This window comes from Phyllostomus hastatus, unplaced genomic scaffold (genome assembly GCF_019186645.2).
Source record: "Phyllostomus hastatus isolate PE091 unplaced genomic scaffold, TTU_PhHast_1.1 phas_scaffold_39, whole genome shotgun sequence".
In the NCBI taxonomy this organism is placed as follows: Eukaryota; Metazoa; Chordata; class Mammalia; order Chiroptera; family Phyllostomidae; genus Phyllostomus; species Phyllostomus hastatus.
In genome coordinates, this window is record NW_025334028.1 from 25,881,938 (window position 1) to 25,902,804 (window position 20,867).

The 20,867-nt window shown below is 34.6% G+C and overlaps 1 protein-coding gene across 1 annotated transcript in view; it reads right to left on the reverse strand.

Moving 5' to 3' along the window:
* Positions 1-20,867, reverse strand: part of TACR3 (tachykinin receptor 3) — a 71,594-nt gene that overhangs the window by 42,658 nt on the left and 8,069 nt on the right. Inside the window, exons 2-3 of the mRNA XM_045820340.1 lie at positions 4,227-4,415; positions 1,903-2,053 (exon numbers count right to left, since the gene is read on the reverse strand). Of these exons, the coding sequence (XP_045676296.1) occupies positions 1,903-2,053; positions 4,227-4,415 (340 nt within the window). The remainder of the gene's footprint in view (positions 1-1,902; positions 2,054-4,226; positions 4,416-20,867) is intronic.

The window sequence follows — 20,867 nt, forward strand, 5'->3', positions numbered from 1 at the left end:
ACTCCAAGAAGCATTTTTCTTTTTCATTTTTTTGCATTTTTATTGTTGTTCATGTGCAGTTATCTCCATTTTTCTTATTTATTTTTAAAGAAAGGGGAAGGGAAGGTGAAAGAGAGAGAGGGAACCATCTATATGAAAGAGAAGCATCGATTGGTTGCCTTTCTCACATGCACCAGCCAAGGAGAAAGTTCCATCCCTGCAACCTAGGTATACACCCTGCCTGGGAACAGAGCAGATGACCTTTCACTTTGTGGGACAACGCCCAATCAAGCCACACCAGTCAGAGTGGAACCACAGAATTTTAATACTGATTTTCAGGTTCAAAAGTCTAATATTTATAATAAAAATATTTCTAGAGGTATTAACTTATTTCTTCAGGCTAATATTTAGTATTTAATATTTAGTACTGGCTAGAATGAGTAGTGTTATTTTCAAACTGAGTGTATGCTTATGTAGGGCATATATAAAAATTAAGTGGGGATGGTTAATGATCTGAAAGTTTCATATTAGTTTACTTTTTAGATGCTAGGTTCTGTATAACTTAGACATGTAATTTATTTCTACTGGCTGTCCTTCAAAGAATTTAATCTACAAGTTTTGAAATTAAGCACAATGTCTAAAGATTGTGAGAGAAAGGAGTGAAAACAATGCTTCTCAATAGTTGCAAAGCTCTTTTCAGTGATTTGACTTACATTTTTATTTATTCTAGTTCACGTGCATTTGGGAGCTCAGTCAACATTTGCTATGTTATTACTAGTTGTTGTTTTTCCCAACAGTCAGAATAAGTTTGTGCTATTGTAATCAATACTCTCTTATTTTTATCTCTGAAGTCGAATCTGTAATCTCAAAGATGTATTTTCTAGGAAGCAGGATATAATTAAATGGCCCATCCAGGGTAGGATTTGTATCTTTGGCCTAAGTGGACCTGTTAAAATATAAATGTAGCATAATTACTGGAAATAAATCTGTTCCAAACCACACCAAAAATATATTAATTTCAAATAAAAGAAGAAATTAAGAGAAAATCTAATTATATTTTAAAAAATTAAATTTTTGGAAAAAAATGAGTGCTACTTTCAAGATACTGATGTTTGTATCAGTAAGTGATGGAGAGAGAACTGCAAGGAGAAGGTAACTTATTGTAAGTCTGTGGCATGAATGTCACGTTATATTATTTCAGTCTGGAACACACTCTGAGAGAAAGACATATGGACTAAAAAATTTAAATGTCTTACTTTTTTGAAATATTCTAGGAGGGTCACACTCTTAATTTATATTGATATTTATACTTTAAAATTGTAGAGTAATGAAATCAGGAGGGAATATTTATGCCTTACGTTCATCAGTTGTACAGAGGCAAAAACAGAAATATTCCCTGTTGCTTTTGTTCCCCCTGGAATCAATGAAAAAGTTTAAAAAATTATTAAATTTTTATTCCTTGCTAGAACTATAGTACACTATATGAAAGAAAAGAACTATAATCTATAATTACTGAACTTATTTTAATTTGTCTAGGAGTGAACAGGGGAAAACTGTTTAAGGAAAAAAGATGCCTAAACCAATAAGAAACAAAAGACAAGAAACTAAGTTGGTAATAGAAATTATTCTGAAATACATAGAACATCACATCAGTTATTTAATGGTGATTCCTAAACCATAGCTATAAGAAAATATCCCCACAAAGAGCATCTTTCAATATAAGCAAGATGTTACCAAATGAGTGCTGAAATTACAGAAGAGAAAAAGAAACTGTTCACTTAAGACAACCAAGTTATTGCAGTTCTCCTAGTTTAAGGATTCTTAGGTTATATTATACAGAGTTAAAAGGCCACAAGTAGGTTTTCTCCTTCTCTAATGTGCCACAATTTACATAAATGCTAGATAAATTATATGGAACAGTACCTTTCTTTTAGCCTTTAGCTGCTCATGATACTTGTCACAGGTATCTCCTGGGATCTCTCCTCCCCAGAGAGTGATCCCAACGATGGTGTATGTGATGCCCATGACGAGCAGTGGGAAGCAGTACACCAGTATGATGACAATGATATGGTAACTGAAAGAAATACAAAAAAGAAAAAACAACCACACAACATGCTGAAGATTATATTGGGATAAATACTGGGGCTTTGAAGTCATTCCATTTTAAATCATGATTGAAAATGCCAAAGAATATTTCCAGTTTTTTTTTAAGTATTCATTTCACAAATCCATCAACACACCATCCTTTGGTCACCTGTAGTTGTCCAAATGCTACCAGCTGATCTTTGTCAATCTTTGCATTATACCTGAAAACCACAGGTGAGCTGTAGTGTTCATTTAAACCACACCTGCTTCCACCTTGCCCAGAGGTTCAGAATAAATGCCTTTTCTCTGGTAATTGTTGAACTAACCTAATTAAATATATCACTAGAGGAAAAGAGAGGGGCAGAATAAACTAATCAACTGATAGATATTTTCTCTTATGCATAGCTATTCTATATATCTCTGCAACATTATTTGTATTTGAAATAAATTATTTTTCACCCAAATGAAATAAATGTTACCAGATACCGTGAGCCACATTGAATTCACAAGCTATGTGACTGTGATTTTAAAAATCAGACAAAGACATTAATATGTATTTTTCAAAAGTCATGGCAGATACGATTACTAATTTGGTAAATAATATACAGATATGTCAGTCACTACAAAGTCATGACACTATAAATTATCAAAGTAAATTCTAGGATTTCATAGCTTTCAACCAAAATTACAAAGAGGCAGTTAGGAAGGAATAGAAGGTAATGCATAATACAACAGCACAGTTAGAGCTGGTATAAACTTCTGTGTGGCTTCCATTGTCTTAGTAAGACTTTAAAATAATTCAAGGGTCTGGTATGCTAATTTCAATGCCTGTTTTCTTTTTTTTTTTGTAAAGGGAATCAAACCTTCTAGCTTCTTCATTTCCTGATATCTTATTAAGTATCAACATAATTTCAATGGGGAAGTGATTCAGCCAACAAAAAATGAAATTTTATTATAAATTTTATTATAAATTTCATTTTATCATACAACTCAGATTTATTAATAATAATAAATAGAAAACAGTTTAAAACTGCTGCTTTCTCTTCTTCTACTAAAAACTTTTAAAATTCCTTAAAAACTGGACTCTTGGTAGAGCAAAGTTTGATAAAATGACTGTTTTAAAAGATGACCATTATATTTGTATTATTTGTTATTTTTAAGAGAACAATGGGTTGTTACATAAAAATATGTTGAAATAAAATATACATGATTATAACTAAAAATACAAATAAATTGCATTTTTCTATTTGCTTTTCTTTCTGAGAACTTTTTAAATGAAATTTATTGAGGTTATATTCAGGAACAAAATTATACAGGTTTCAAGTGTACAATTCCATAATACATCATCTGTATACCGCATTGTTGCTTACCACCCAAAGTTAAATCTCCTTCCATGATTATATGTTTGACTCCCTTTACCCTTTACCACCTTATCCCACCTCCTTTCCCTCTGGTAACCACCATACTGTTGTCTGCGTCTGAATTTTTGTTTGTTTCTTTGTCTTGTTTTTTCATTTGTTGCTTTCAGTTTTATATCTCACAAATGAGTTAAATCATATTGTTCTTGATTTTTTCCTGTATGAGTTATTTCACTTAGCATGATATTCTCAAAATCCATCTAGTTGTTGCAAATGGCAGCATTTTATTTTTTTAAGGTGGCCCCAAAATATGAATGCCAGATTATTGTAACACTCCTATTTTCTTTTCAACCCAGTGTAGAAGTTTCTTTAATGTTAAAATAACACAACCAAGAAACTACCAGGACTCCCCTTTTTTTCAGCCAGCCGTCTGAAAAGAGCAATCCATACGTTTGGGCTTTAGTTCCTCCCTTCTCACTCATTTCTCAGTCAATAACAACCCTACCCTTTTTGGGCATTGCTTTCATCTCCAATGCGTTTATCATTACCTCCTCTAGGAAACTCTCCAGAGCTGTCTCATATATAAATCATTACATTTTTCCAATTATTAATCTTTGTAATTTACACCAATTTATTGACTATATCATACTATATTATAATATTTTAACATGTCTTTTTTCTCACTAATGTGTGACATATTAAGGGAAATGCCTACCTCTTATTTGTATAATTGGTGCTCCCAACCTACAGCTCCTTAAGTATTCAATAAATTAAACTGAAAATCATAATAGAGAATTAACTTACGTGAAATGTTGTTTGGGACCTTCTGGCCATTGCACATAGCAGAGAGTACGCCCTGGCATGACTTTGATTTTGGAGTACAGACACTGAGGGAATGCAAGAAGAAATGCTAGAATCCAAATACTGCCAATGACAATCTTGGTTGCTGTGGCAGACAGTCTGGGTTTCAAGGGATCAATAATGGCCATATACCTATATAATAAAAAAAACACAACATTTTGTCAGTCTCTTGTTAGCAAAGTTTAAAAAGTTAGTTTCAAAGGTGTTTTAGTGGTCAGGATTCTCTTTCTTCTGGTAAACAAGTTGGTAGGGACTTTGCTTGTGTGGAGGCAGCCCAAAGTGATAATTATGATATAGTCTTTGGAATCAGATAAATTGAGGTTCAAATCCTATTCTGCCACCTTTTAAAATCTCTTTAAACTTCAGCTTCATTATTTTAATAATAGAAATAAGAACATCCACCACTTAGAGATGAAGCCAAGATCAATAAAAATAATTAAGTGAAAGGTATTATTTGATGTTGTGCCTTGCATATTTATGAATTTATCAGAATTCACAAAATGTACGCTGAATGAAATTGGAAAGATGAGAAATAAGTGCTTAAAATATAAACTTAGTACTTTCAAGACCTCCATATTTTCAGTTCAGAGTTTAGATAAAGATGAATAACTCAAGTGTAACTGAGGCTATGCCTTTCTGTTAACCCCCAAATTGAATATATACTATAACATGAAAATCTGCATAGTATCTATCTATATAAATATATATAATTTTTATAAAACTATATTTGAGGCTCTAAAAAACACACCTATGATTTTTTAGAGTGCAGTTATTTTGGGAAATTGTTAATCTCTGAATAATAGAGCAGAAAATAATGTAAAAAATTAATTATTTTTTGCATTTCTCTTAATAAATTACATTATGCTTTATTTTTACTATTGGCCATTTTGTGTTCTCAAGTATATATTGATTTATGCAAAATTTCCAATGGCAACACTTTTATCAAAGAATGAAGATTACTTAAACCAAAAACATTTTAATCTTAAGAATAAACATTTCATAATAAGGATAATTCATTAATTTGTTTATTGCTTTGTGTTTTTATAATTATTAGGTAGAATTAGATCTTCAGTAAGTATATTGGAACTTATGTATATACTGTTAATAATAATAACTTTAGTTGTAATTTACTTAAAGAGAATATTCTTAATTTATAATGTATGACAGTTAATAGACAAAAGTGAATGTTGGATATAAAAACAATTATAAAAACAGTACCTTAATTAAAAAGTGAAAAACCTTGAAGACTTTTAGTAGTACAAAGAAACAAACAAAAAAACCCAGTACATTGGTTTAAGAAAATAAGGTGAATCATAGAAAGAATATAAAATGAAAACTGTTTAAAATTCACCTCTCATGCTTATGTTGATGAAAATAATAGCAATATTTATTGTTTCTTAACCATTACCAAGCAATTTATTACATACATTATATTCATTTGATATCCAGAATAATCCAATCAATCCAGTAATAGCTTTGTTTTGCAGAAAGAAAACTGAGACTTAAAGAAATTAAGTAAGCCCTGGCTAATGTGGCTCAGTTGGTTGGAACATCATCCATAAATTGAAAGGTTGCAGGTTTGATTCCTGCAACTTTTCAGGCACATACCCAGGTTTTAGTCCTATCCTTTGTTGGGCACATCTACGGAAAGGCAAGTGATTGGTGTTTCTCTCTCTCATTGACCACCCCTTCCTCTTTCTCTAAAAGCAATGAAAGAAATGTCCTTGGGTGAATATAAAAAAAAAAAAAAGAAAAGAAATTAAGTAAATTGTTAAAAAATGACTCAGATGGTAAGAGCTAGTATTCTAAACCAATTCTGCCAGTCTTCCAAGTTCATATAGATATACAGATTATGGCTTTGAATATAACCATTTATGTAAGGAATTGTGATAGGAAAAATATTTAAGGTAGATGCCTTGCAAAGAATCAGAAGTTGCATTTTGCCTTGTGAATTGAAAAGCATTTATGTACAACATAAAAAAACTAAAAGTCTAACATATAAAGATAATAATTGTAGTTGGGCATATCTGTTTCTATTGCAGCTGATTATAAGTCACCATAGTGTTTCTCATTGTATGAACTGTTGTTTTTCTGGTGTTTCCAGAGTCAACCACAGCACTTACTAATCCATTTTCTTTTCCTGAACTATTTCTCAAACTCTATTATAATATTTTGGTCTTTTGCTTGCTCTGGCATTTATGAACACATTTGGATGTTTAGACAGTTGGTTTTTTTTAGACTAAAAACAGAAATTGAGTGACATGAGCAGGGTTGGAATCCTGTACAGCCATGCTAGCATGGATAATTCAAAATAATCTGCAAATCTCTTGTAGATGTTTCTTAGTCAATTAGTCTAATGATAGAGAATTTCTTTTAAAGAAGAATCTTTGTCACTGTCACCTTCCAAAGAGAATAGAATCTTTTTTTTAAATTAATTAATTTATTTTTAGAGAGGGAAGGAAGGGAGATAGAGAGGGAGAGAGAAACATCAATGTGCGGTTGCTGGGGGTCATGGCCTGCAACCCAGGCAAGTGCCCTGACTGGAGAGAAATTTTTCACTGACAAGTAGGATATTATATGGAAATAATTTACCAGTATATACTCACTAACACTTTCATAAAAGTAGAAATTTTGAAATGTCAAGCTGACAGTTTTGTCATTTCTGGTCTGACCTCTCAGATATTCATTCAGCTAAACATTTATTGGATGCCTGCCATGGTATTCCAGACACTGTAGCTGAACAACAGTGAGGAAAGATTTCACAGAGCTCATAGTCTAGTGAAGTAGATAGATATTAATCAAGTAATCTCACCAATAAATGTAAAATTATAGATATGGTAATATTATAAATGAAGATAAATGTGGTCATCTGAATGCATTTACTGGGAAAACATATTTATATTGTGAGTCAGTCTTTTCTAGAAAAGTCAGTCTGGGTTGAAAATTGGAAGGATGACAAGGCAAGGTGGCAGAACAGGGAGGGTTGCAAAGATTTCTCAGAGAACAAGCTCATGAAAAACTCCTGTGTTAATGGTGCCTTTTCACAGGTTGAATTGTGTCTCCTTAAAAAAGATATGTGGATTAGCCAAGGAACATCTGTGAATGACCCATGGACATAGACAACAGGCTGGGGGTTGACTGTGGGATGTGGGCTGGGCAGAGGAGAGCAAAGGGGAAAAATTGAGACAACTGTAATAGAACAACAATAAAATATTTAATAAAAAAAGAAATGTTGAAGCCATAGCTCAATATCAGAGAATGTGACTTTATTTGGCAATAGAATCTTTATAAGGTAATCAAGTTAAAGTGAGGTCATTCGGGTGAATCCTAATCCAATGAGTTGGTACAAAGGAGGAATTTGGAAACAGAGAAATATACATGGGGGACACCATGTGAAGATGAAGGATTGAGTGATGCATTACAAACTAAGGAATGCCAAACTGCCAGTAAATCCCCAGAAGATAGGAAGAGGAAAGGAAGGATTTTCCTTCAGCTTTCAGAGGGAGCTTGGCCCTTACCAGTACCTTCATTTCAGATTTCTAGCTTCCAGAACTGTGAGACATATATTTCTGTTCTAAGTCACTCAATTTGTGGTACTTTGTTATAGTAGCCCTAGGAAACCAGTATGAGTCAGGACGAAAGAAGCATTATAAACTTGAGTAATTAAGGGCCAATGTAATTGAAACACAGAAAGTGAAGGGGGGAAATGATTTGAGACAAAGTTGTAATGCAGTTTAAAGATTTTTGTCTTATGGAAGGTAATTGAGGTGATTCAATCTGATTTTAGTCTGAGGAATGGACTGACGGATGGAAAGAATGGTAGTAGGGAAATAAGTTACCTGGCTATTGTTCTGGTTCTGGTAGGAGATGATTGGTACTTGCGATAGAGTGTTGTTACAGGTGATTGAATTATGGTAATAGTTTGAGGAAAGTAGGAATGTTGAAGTATTGCAAAAAGGGCAAGCCAGTTGGCCAAAGAAGTGGGTAGAATTGCCAGGCATTGCTGAAGACCAGTTTGAAATTGGTGATTAGAAATTCATTGTAGCATTAATATTTCCTATTCTGTGACTCTCTTCAGCAACAGTAGCTTGCTCAACAGTAGGCATGAAGAAAATGGCCAATTAAGCTTATCCAGACAAACATCCTCAGGACCTTGAGAAGTGATTGAATCTCAGATATAAACTCATTCAAATGTCGGTACTTTATTCTTCCTTTAAAGAAATGTATATCTTTGATGTGTCACATTAGCTTGTCTGAGCTTCTCACTACCATTCTCCCCTCACTAAACAGATTCTCAAATATGTTAGAGTCTCTTGAATATGATTATTTCATGAATGGCAGCTAAGATTTTATGGCTTCTTGGTGTACCAATTAGGGCATCACCTGAAAAATGTTGGGAACCGCCCTGACTGGTATCAGAGGCTGAAACCCCCGCCTAGCTAAGGCTAAGGGAACACCCTTGGAACTGTAAGCCAGCAAGGAGACAAAAGCTTATCTTCCTGGCAGGAATGCTGCTTCTGCTGCTTTATTCATAACTGAACCCCCAAAAGCTTGGTCGGTTAGCCAAAGACGGGTAAGATTCCCCACGGGGGGAACGACCTAAGCCAGGCATGATCACTTTGGGAGGCCCCCCCCAAAAGAAGGACTTGGGGGGCTGCAGCAAAAGGGGGTGATGGACCCTCACTCCTCGGCTTTGACATAGCCTGAGTTCTCAGCGTCTGGGAGAAAATCTCCTTATCTCTTGGTTACCTAGTTCCCTTGCTCCACCTAAGCCTAAAACAATGACAGGGTGGTGCAGCTCGGTACTGAGAAGTGCGGATTTCCCGGGGTGATCGGGCCTAAGAAAGAACATGTAAATTACTGTGAAACCTTCTTTGTTTAGAATGCTCTCAGTTGAATGAGAAGGGTCTTAGGAGGAAGTTAGTTTGTTCCTCAGTCTTACAGCTCTTTGACCCCAACTCAATAGACTGGCAGAGTTCTTTGTTTTCTATAGTTCCTCACTTCCCCCTAATGAGTACTGTACTTTACCTGAATTATTATGCAAAATGAGCCTAATAAAAGCAGGTACGGACGGTAAATCAGCGCGCTCCCCACTAGGGGGGGTGGCCATTCTGTCCCTACTTCCCCACAGAAACTAGTTTGTCTCTGTGCATGTGTTGTTCTTTCTCGCGTGTTTATCGTCGAGCCATCCACAGCGTTCCGTGGTCACTGCTGGCCGGTCACTCACGCGCAACAGAAAAAGTTTTAAAGTCACTTTTTATTTTCTTTTTATAGAAGCTGGAATTCTCAGAAGCATCCATTAGAAGCTCATATTTTTAATGACAATTTTAAAATCAGTTTTCCTTTTCACTTTAATACCAGGCCACTTTGCTTTACTACTGATTATTTTTCTGATACAGTTGAAGGGGGTCTTTTCTCTTTACTGTGATTCCTTTTGCACACTACTACTTTTGATATAACGTCACTCACTTTCAATAAGTGAGCCTTTTCCATTTTGCAATTGCTCTTGGTATCTGGTTTAGTTTCTTTTTTGATAACATTTTTATTAAACTCTGTCAATCTTGCTTCTTTCAAAATGAAGACACAGTGCAGTATTCCAATGTTGACTTGATTATATTAACCATGCAAGGAATATTTGTCTGAAATTATATGAGTTTTACTGTTTTCTAGTTTGATTCTGGCCACAACAGACAGCATTTTAGTCTGTAAATCACAAATATAGAATGCTGTCTAGCTATTGTCTGTGTAAAATAAATATTAGTTGTTGTAGGTGCTCTTGATCCATAAAATTTCAACTCTGGCTATGGTACTAGGGCATTTTTTGCTTTGTCAGTTTACTAGAAATACAACATTTTGTGAAACTTCAATTTTTAGACAAATTTCATTGTGTACTTTTTCATAACTGTTTTAAATGAACTTAAGAATGACTCTATTAACTAATTACAAGTATTGCCTTATTGAAATTTGAAGTTAATGAGTATGAAAGTAAACCTATATATAAATATTCATATATATGTACACATATAATAGGAACTTCAAAATATTATCCAGAAAAAACAGATCACTTGTTGATTTACTCAAATTTTTGATATAAATAAAATGTATATACTGACATTTGAGGAAAATTATATTTAAAGAATAAAGTATCAGAATAGTGAAAGTATTTGACTTTATATGCTTCCTTTTTTATCTTTATATTTTATTTTATTTTCCCAACTTTACTGAAGAAAAATTGATAAATTGTATATATTTAAGGTGTACAATTTGATATTTTCTTAAGTACATTTTATTGATTATGCTATTACAGTTGTCTTTTTCTCCCTATTTATCTCCCCTGCATCCCCCTACCCTCCAGCATTCCCCCGCCCTTAGTTCATATCTATGGATTTTACGTATAAGTTCTTTGACTTCTCTATTCCTATACTATTTCTAACCTCCCCTAGTCTATTTTATGCCTACCAATTATGTTTCTTATTCCCTGTACATTCCCCCCCACCCATTTTCCCTCTTCCCCTCCTCACTGGTAACCCTCCATGTGATCTTCATTTCTGTAATTTTGTTTCTGTCCTAGTTGTTTGCTTAGTTTTTGTTTTTGTTTTTTTAGGTTCAGTTGTTGATAGTTGTGAGTTTGTTGTTATTTTACTGTTCATAATTTTGATCTTCTATTTCTTAGATAAGTGCTTTTAACATTTCATATAAGAAGGGCTTGGTAATGAAGAACTCCTTTAACTTGACCTTATCTGGGAAACACTTTATCTGCCCTTCCATTCTAAATGGATAGCTTTTCTGAATATAGTAATCTTGGATGTAGATCCTTACCTTTCATGACTTCAGATACTTCTTTCTAGCACCTTGCCTCTAAGGTTTCTTTTGAGAAATCAGCTGATAGTCTTATGGGAACTCCTTTTGTAGGTAACTCTCTCCTTTCTTCTTGCTGCTTTTAGGATTCTCTCTTTATTTTTAATCTTGGATAACTTAATTATGATGTGCCTTTGTGTGTTCCTCCTTGGGTCCAATTCTTTGGGACTCTCTAGGCTTCCTGGACTTCCTGGAAGTCTACTTCCATTGCCAGAGTGGGGAAGTTTTCCTTTATTATGTTTTCAAATAAGTGTTCTTGCTCTTCTTCTCCTTCTGGCACTCCTATGATTCAGATGTCAGAGTACTTAAAGTTGTCCTAGAGGTTCCTAAGCTTCTCCTCATTTTTTTGAATTCTTATTTCTTCCTTCTGTTCTGGTTGGATGTTTATTTCGTTCTTTTATTCCAAATTGTTGATTTGAGTCCTGGTTTTTTTCCCTTCACTGTTGGTTCCCTGTATATTTTCGTTTATTTTACTTCATGTAGTCTTCATTCTGTGACTGAGCTCAACCAATTCTGTGAGCATCCTGATTACCAGTTTTTTTTGAACTCTGCATCAGATAAGTTGTCTACCTCCTTGTTTCTCAGCTCTGTTCATAGAATTTTGATCTGTTCTTTCATTTGGGCCCCCCCTTTTTTTTTGTCTCAGTGCACTTGTTATGTAGTAAGGGACAGAGCCTTAGGTATTTGCCAGGTCAGGGCAACCGTCTTTGCTGCCTTGTGGTTCTGTCTGTGGGGGAGGGGTCAGAGAGGGAACAATGCCACTGGCTTGCTCTGCTCTAGCCCCATTTTCCATTACTTCCTTCTCTTCCCACAAGTGGATTGTGCCCTTTCAGGTGCAGATTCCCAGGTCAGTGGGTTTGTGTATATTCTAGGATGCTGTGGGCTTCTCCAATGAACTCTTCTGTCAGACTGGGAGTTCCTTCTGCTGTCACAACCCCCATAGGATTTTACATTTAGAGGTTTTGTGTCTTTAATTTCCTGGTCAGCCAGCTCCTGCCTTGCCGTCATGGTCTACCACTTTGCCCCCATGGTCTTCTGCCTTGCTGCAGGCCCTCTCTGCCTGGCTGCCCATCTCTGCCCTTCCTACTGCTCTGGATATTTCTTTAACTTCTTGCTTCTCAGAGTTCCATGCACTTTGATTTTCTGGCAGTTCTGGTTGTTCGTTGTTTTTAAATTGGTTGTTAGCCTTCTTTTGGTTGTGCAAGGAAGTGAAGCATTTCTACCTAAGCCTCCATCTTGGCTGGAACTCCGTATATGCTTTCAATTTAAACTTAGCAATTAGGGTTATCTATTCATTTACTTATTTATTAAATATCAAGTACTTATTTTCAAATATTTCTTAAATGTCAACTATTTTCCAGGACTTTGTGACATTCTTTGGCTATATTGATAAACACAATAGATGTTGTTCCTAATCTTGTGGAGTCAGAGTCTAATGCAGAAAAAATACTTTATTAGAATTGTCAGAAAATACATAAGAAATTATTATCCAAGTGTCACTTGGAGCAACATTGCCCCTTGAATATTAGGTTAAACTTTCCTTGGAGCTTTAGTGTAATGGTCTTTGTGAGTTAAGCACATTTCCCCATGATTGCTAAATATTTCTACTTGAACTACTTGGTGCCTTCCATTTTCATTCTTAAATCTGTATAAAATACATTTAGCTCACTCATTGTGAACCTTGATGCAAATTTGTACTGTCACTTAATTTCCATAAGAAAGTCAATTATAGAAAACATTTCAAATTTCAAAATTTTATTGGACTTATGCATTTAAGGAAGGAAAGAATACACCATTAGTTGTCATCATGATGACCCCAAACTTGGCTTTCTTCCCTTTGTTATACTCGCCTTATATTCATCATTTTCCAAAACCCTACACACACCATGAGTGATCCTGTCACTTACAATCCTTTGAGAGGTTTAGCTGAGTCTCCTGTTTCCTCATTAGGCTAGTCTGTCTAGCCCTATTGGGAATTCTCCTGAATAAAATTGTCCTCATTGTGTGCATTGTGATGTTATGAAGAGAAAGATACTATTAATTATAAAGCATAAAATAGAGAATTTGACCTAATGTGGGGTATGCACTGAAGTAATGGGGGACACATCAATCATAGCCTCCCAGAATTAATTAGAATGAAGGTGGGACCAGAAGGGAAAGAGGAAGAGCAAGTCCTGGGTTGGAGAAAGTGTGAGGTATTTGAAGAGCTAAAGAAGGCACAGAGCTTATACAGCACAGAGGTGAGAGAGAAAAAGAAATAACAAATGAGCTGGAGATGTAGGTATTAAGCATGACTTCACCAATATAATATATTCAATATAAATTTAGATTTTATTTTTTAACAATAAAAGCAATAATTGTTAACACATTAAATGTTCCTATGTACCAGACACCTCTAAGACCTTTATATAGAAATCATTAAATCTTTAAATTCTAATTATTTATAGTAACTATAAAATGATTCATATAAAAATTTCACCTTATTGGTGAACAATAGATTAAACAATTTCTCCTCAAAATTTCAGACATAAGTTTAAAAGTGGTTTTCTATACTGACAATATAAAACTTACTGCTAAAGATTATTTTCTGCTACTTATACTATCTCTGATGGTAATTATTTAAAAATCAGAACATAATAGATTTAATTCATAAGATATTATAAAATTGTATTTTGAAATTCAGTTTACTACTGTGTCATTTCTATATTTTCTCAGGAAACTAATGGGAAGACATATTATATAACCTTGCATATATCACTTCAACAGCATTTCTTTCACAAAGTCACTTTTATGTTATCAATTATATATTAAACAATTCTGTTAAATTTTAATTACCTATGAAAATATTTTTGAACTCTTAGCAGATTATCTTTGTAGAAACAATGACTTTATTAAAATCTACTTAAAGTTCAAATTCACCCATAAATATTTCTAGTATTCAATTCTTTATAGAGATAAAATAAATTACTATATATTATAGTGAGTAGGATACATAACTATACATGATATTCTATTTGTACATAAGGTAATATGTATATGATGTCCTTTTTCATGGCAATGGAAGATAAATTTAATACAATTGCATTTCATGTTTATAAGGGGAAGAATTTTTAGATGAAGAGAGAATTCAAGAGGCTGTCCAAAGTGGATTTAGAGAGAATAACAACTGAAGAAACCCAAGTAGTATCAATAATTATGCTGTGTAATAATAAATGGGTAAAGGAATTGGAAATTTTAAATAGAAAAGCCTCAGGATACTTGCTAGCTTTAGTCAAATGTATGGAGCGCTATGGAGTACAATGGATATGAGAGCAGTTTTAGATCACCATGGAGCGTAGAGCTCAGTTTCTGGAGAAAGATGAGTCACAGTTGCCCAGGGGTACATGGATTGTCTTCAGTGGTATTAAAGCTTTTTTTTGTTGTTGTTGCTGCTGAAGGTACTCAGAAAGAGAATGGGTGGCAATCTATTGGCTAAATTAAAAAACTATAAACTTCCAAATGAATTGTTGAAATAGATGAAAATAGACTCCTTCAAAACTTTGAGATTCCAAATTTAATCAAAGGGAGGTTGCCTGAAATGTCACTTTAATCAGATTTTTTTTTTAAAGATTTTATTTATTTATTTTTAGGGAGGGAAGGGAGGGAGGGAGGGAGGGAGAGAGAGAGAGAGAGAGAGAGAGAGAGAGAGAGAGAGAGAGAGAGAGAGAAACATCAATGTGCTGTTGCTGGGGGTTATGGCCTGCAACCCAGGAATGTACCCTAGCTGGGAATCGAACCTGGGACACTTTGGTTCCCAGCCCGCACTCAATCCACTGAGCTACGCCAGCCAGGGCTTTAATCAGAATTATGAGAGGAAGCTGATTGATGGGGACAAGCTGGACTGTTGAAAATTGTACATGTTTAAAATAATTGCTCTAACTGTGTAATTTGCAAAGTACTACAAGTGTGGCTCTTATCAAATATTATGGAGCCAAAATTCCCTTCCATTTAAAAATTATTCCTCTATAGTTTTAGGGGTTCCGTTTTTATGTGTCTTCCATGTATGTGATTAAATGAAGCTATATATTACACACTACAAGTCAATAGTTCTGGCAGACATTTTTCTTAACCAACAGGAACATTAAGATTCCTATGGGATTGAGTGGAAACAATTTTATGTCTACTCTGCTACAGTATGAATATTCTGGAAGAAACATTAATATTACTAATACATATGAAAATATATTTATGTTTCATAAATTCTTTTACTTTTGGAAAACTAGAACTACTTTGAGTGTGCTCATTGTAAATATCATTCATATGTACATATTAGTTATTCTGAATCTCTTCTTCTTTATCAATTCCTTTGCACAATCATAAATCTTGTCAGCCCACTTTCCAGCATCACAAAATATGTTCTCTTTTTCCCATCCAACATCATTGCCTTGACTATTGGTACATTATCATAATGGGTTTCTTAGGTTCTTCTCCTTTCCAACTTTCTTCACAATGTCTTCAAAGTTCTCTTTCTAAAACATTTCACTGTTTTTTTTTTTCACTTCCAACAGGATTAGCTGTGGCTCTGCACACCCTTTACTACAATGACACTAAATATCTTACCTTTTCTTGAAATTTACTGTACTGTATCAGTCAGAGCTCCAGGAAATAACAAGGCACACTTAAATGAGAAAACTGAAGAGAGTTTAATAAATACGTCATTTACAAAATATAATAAAGAAGCCATTTACAAGCCTCATTTCACAAATGATTAAAGGAAACCTACTAGAAATGAATGTTCCTATGACTAGCAATAGCAAAGGGTGGGTGTCCCCTATCTCAGACTTGAAAGATGAAAGGATTCTATAATCAAAAGTGGGGTAAAGCCCATAAACAAAAGGAAAGACAAAAATCATATGATCATATCAATAGATGCGGAAAAAGCATTTGTTAAGGTACAGCACCCATTTATGATAAAAACACTGACTAAAGTGGGAGTACAGGGAGCATACCTTGACATAATAAAAGCCATATATGAGAGAACTATAGCCAACATCATACTCAATGGGCAAAAACTAAGTTTTCCCACTAAGATCAGGAACAAGACAAGGGTGTCCACTTTTACCATTTCTACTCAACTTGGCATAGTGTTGGAAGTTCTAGCCATAGCAATCAGATAAGAAAGAAAAAAAAAGACATCCAATTAGGAAAGGAGGAAACAACTCATTGTTTGCAGATGACATGATAGTGTGTATAGAAAACCCTATAGACTCCACCAAAAAACTACTTGACCTAATAAGTGAATTTGGCAAAATAGGGGGACACAAAGTCAATATTCAGAAATTAAAGGCATTTTTGTACACCAACAATGAAATATCAGAAACAGAAATGAGGAAAAAATCCCATTTGCTATAGCAACAAGAAAAATAAAGTACCTAGAAATAAACGTAACCAAAGAGGTAAAAGACCTGTACTCAGTAAAGTACACAACACTGAAGAAAGAAATTAAGGAAGACACAAACAACTGGAAGCATAAGCTGTGTTCATGTATAGGAAAAGTGAACATCATCAAAATGTCCATACTACCCAAAGCAATTTGTAGATGTAATCCCTATTAAAGTACCAATGGCATAATTCACAGATATAGAACAAAAATTTCAAATATTTATACAGAACCATAAATGACCCTGAATAGCCACAGCAATTTCAAGAAAGAAGAACAAAGTAGGAGGGATCACAATACCTGATATCAAATAACAATACAAGTCTACATTAATCAAAACAGTTTGGTACTGGCATAAGAACAGATACATAGACCAATGGAACAGAACATAGAGCCCAGAAATAAACCCAAGTCTCTATGGTCAATTGACACTTGTCAATTAATATGCAGGAGCACAAAATGGAGTAAAAATAGCCTCTTCAACAAATGACATTGGAAGATATGGACAGCTATATTGAAAATATATTTGTCAATGATACCTCGGATAAGGGTTTAATCTCCAGAATATATAAAGAACTCACATGATCCCAAACCAGGAAGACAAACAATCCAATTAAAAAATGGGCAAAGGACCTGAACAGACACTTCTCCAAGGAGGATCTAAAGAGGATCCAGAGACACATGAAAGGACACTCAGCATCACTAGCCATCAGAGAGATGCAAATTAAATCACAATGAGATACCACTTCACACCAGTCAGAATGGCCATCATAAACAAATCAACAAACAACAAGTACTGCTGAGGTTGTGGAGAAAAGGGAACCCTAGAGCACTGTTTGATGGAATGCAGGCTGGTGCAGCCACTGTGGAAAACAGTATGAAATTTCCTTAAAAATCTAAAAAAGTAACTGCCTTTTGACCTGGCAAGCCTACTGCTGGAATAATACCCTAAGAGTCTGAAACACCAATTCAAAAGAATCTATGCACCCCAATGTTTATAGCAGCACAATTTGCAATAGCCAAGTGCTGGAAGCAACCTAAATGCCCATCAGGAAATGAGTAGATCAAAATACTATGGTACCTTTACACAATGGAATATCATGCAGCAGAAAGAAAGAAGGCGCTCCTATCCTTCACAACAGCATGGATGGAACTGGAGAGTATTATGTGAAGTGGAATAAGCTGGTGGTGAAAGACAAATACCGTATGATCTCACTTATAAGTGGAACCTAATCAATAAAACATAGAAGTGAGCAAAATAGAACCAGAGACATGGAAATAAGGAACAAACTGACAGTGACCAGAGGGGTGGGGGGAGGAAAATAATGGGGAAAGACAGTGAAGGATCATCAAGGAACATGTATAAAGGACCCATGGACAATGACAATGGGAGTGGGGGGATTAAATATGGGAGGTGGAAGTGGTTAGGGCTGGGGAGAACTATGGGGGGAAATGGGGACAACTATAATTGAACAATAATAAAAAATAAAGTAAAATACTTAAAATTAAAAAAAGTGGAGTGAATTCTTAGGAGAGAAGCTGGTAATAAGAGATGTGGATACATCTGGGCTTAACAAATTTGCAGCAATTCTGAAAGGAAAGTGTGGTAGATATAACCTAAAGTTTTTCTCCTCTTTTTTCTTATATTACCTGCAGGTATATCTGTCCCATTAGGCAAAGCCAAGTAGAGGCCAGACAGCAATGGACACCATCTAGTCCACAGCAGTAGTCGTCCAGTTGGAAAGGGGGCAGAAGTGTGGAATAGATAGAGAGCAGATGTGAACTGAGAGACGGACGTGGACCAGATCAAATATCCTTTAACAGTTTCATATTTTTCACATGCTGGTTTCCTTGCTGAAAGGATTTCCCTCTTGTTCATACCTTATTCTAAAGTTCTACAGCTGGGTTCCATTCAGATTATAGAATGTTCACTGTAGATTCTTTCCCTTCTCTTAGTTTTAACCTCCTCAGAGCTCCAGCAGCATTATGCTCTTACTTATCATAGATACTGATTTTATTCTTCTCCATGTTCTGTGGCACCTAAAAAGTATCTGTAATAGTCAACATGATTTTTGAATAGTGACTGCAAGTGGTTGTGGAAGAATTTGTACAGATGGAGAGTGAATAATTGTTTACAAATGAGAACATCAGCACATATGCAATTTTTTAAAAGAATAGTTTTCTTAACTTTGCTAAAAGGAAATAATAAACAAAACATATAGTGTGATTATAAGGTTAAAATGACATTACATAACACAGTGTATACAGAGCTTTTGTATACCCCCAAGCTTTTGACATATGAGATGATGCTCCAGCCAACTGAGCCACACTGGCCAGGGCCAAATCAGTGTGTATTTAAGTTGTGATGGTGTAAATGCTTATTTAATTGTTCTGAAAGATAACTTTATTTAATTGTTCTGAAAGATAACTTCTAAACTTGGAAAATAAAGATGGAAAATAAAGGCTATTTTCATATCTAAGTTTTAATTTTAACATATTTTATGATATCTTAATAAGGTAATTTGAGCACAAATTATTCAATGATAAAAAGTGATAGGAAAAGAATTTGTATTGAATGCCAAATATTTGCAGTCATTATCCTAAAAGCTATGAATACTATAGTAAGCAAAATAGATATTAATAAATAGAGTGAAGAAAAATAAAACAGCATAAGTATATGGAAAATGACATGAAGCTACTGTTTCAGACAGTAATCAGTTCATACATAAGACACACTGAGTAACGAAAAGTTATTCCTTGTAAAAATAGTTTCTCTGTCATCTCATAACCTGCAAATGTAAAATAATTTTATTTCTATAGTCTTTCTTTTTTATTCTTATGGACTTTACAACTGAGTAGGGCAGACAAAAAACAATAAATATTACAGCTGAAGTAATTATTTAGTATTTTAGAAAGCAATGCATGTGATAAAGACAAAAATAAAGTGATTTAAAATAAAGGAGTCAGGGTCTGGAACCAGCTCAGAGAATGAGTAACGTGGCCATCTGGAGGACGAGAGTTTTACTGAGTGGAAGATCCTGAGGTGGAAACATGCTAGTGTATTGGTGGAATCGAGTGGATCAGTGATGGCGGAGCAGAGTGATGGAGTGGTGAGTAGGAGATAAGGTCAGAAAATAACAAATGACCCATTACTATACATTCTTATAGACTATTGTAAGGACTTTGATTTTTACCTGGACAGAGCTGAGGAGATATTAGAAGATTTGTGGAGAGAATATAGGATCTGATTCAGTAACAGGATTGCTCTGGTTGTTGACTGAGAACATACTAAAGAGGAACAATGGTAGGAGTAGGGTAACCAGTTAGGTGAGAAATGATGTTGACTTGAACTAGAGAAGCAGCAGTAAGCATCTTAAAAAATAATTAGACACTACATATACTTTGAAAGTAGAGATGCTTAGATTTGCTGATGGATTGGGTATGGAATATTAAAGAAGAGATGAGTCAAGAATACTTCCAAGGATTTTGACCTGAGGCTGAGATTTTGACCCCAGAAGACTGCAGGAGGACTGAGTTTTGCAGGAATATCAGGAACTCAGTTTGGGACATGTAAAGTCTGAGATTTCTAATAGATTTCCAAAGGGTGAAGTCATGGAGGTGGTTGTATTCAGGACTCTGAAATACAGCTGAGGGGTTCAAGCTAGAGATATTCTTACAGAATCACCAGGGTATGGACTGTATCTATTTTGTTTATCCCAGTGTCCTTCATAGCTATATAATGTTTTGTACTTAAAGGGTAATAAATATCTGTTGAGTAAGTGAAAACAAATACAGTGAGCCATGCGCTGGTAAATGTTTTAACCACAAACAGTCTGAGGGGGAAAAAACAATAAAACAAAAACAAAACAAAATTCCTGATTTTTAGTGTTTGCAAATTTCTGTGGTATAAATATTACTATAATTTCAGGCTCCCAAAGTAACATCACTGGGTGCAAAGTTGATTCCTTCTAGCCAGTAAAAAACAGCTCCAAAGCACAATTGAGTTCCCTATTGTTTAGTAATATGATCAATGCACATTTCCCTTACTTACAGGTATACATGAAAGAGGGTTTTAAATAACCTTGATATGTGGACTGATGTGAAATTTAAAAAAAAATCTTATGGATAATAATACAAGCTCAAAATAGGAGACTTAAGTGAATATTTAAAAACCCATGTCACATACAAAACTAAGAGAAACCCTGAGCTATTTATCCCTGTGCTATTAGGCAGGCTTCTAAATTACTCCACATAAATGATTTATCTTTACATAATTCCTGGGAAAAAGATTTCACAGCTTATAAAAT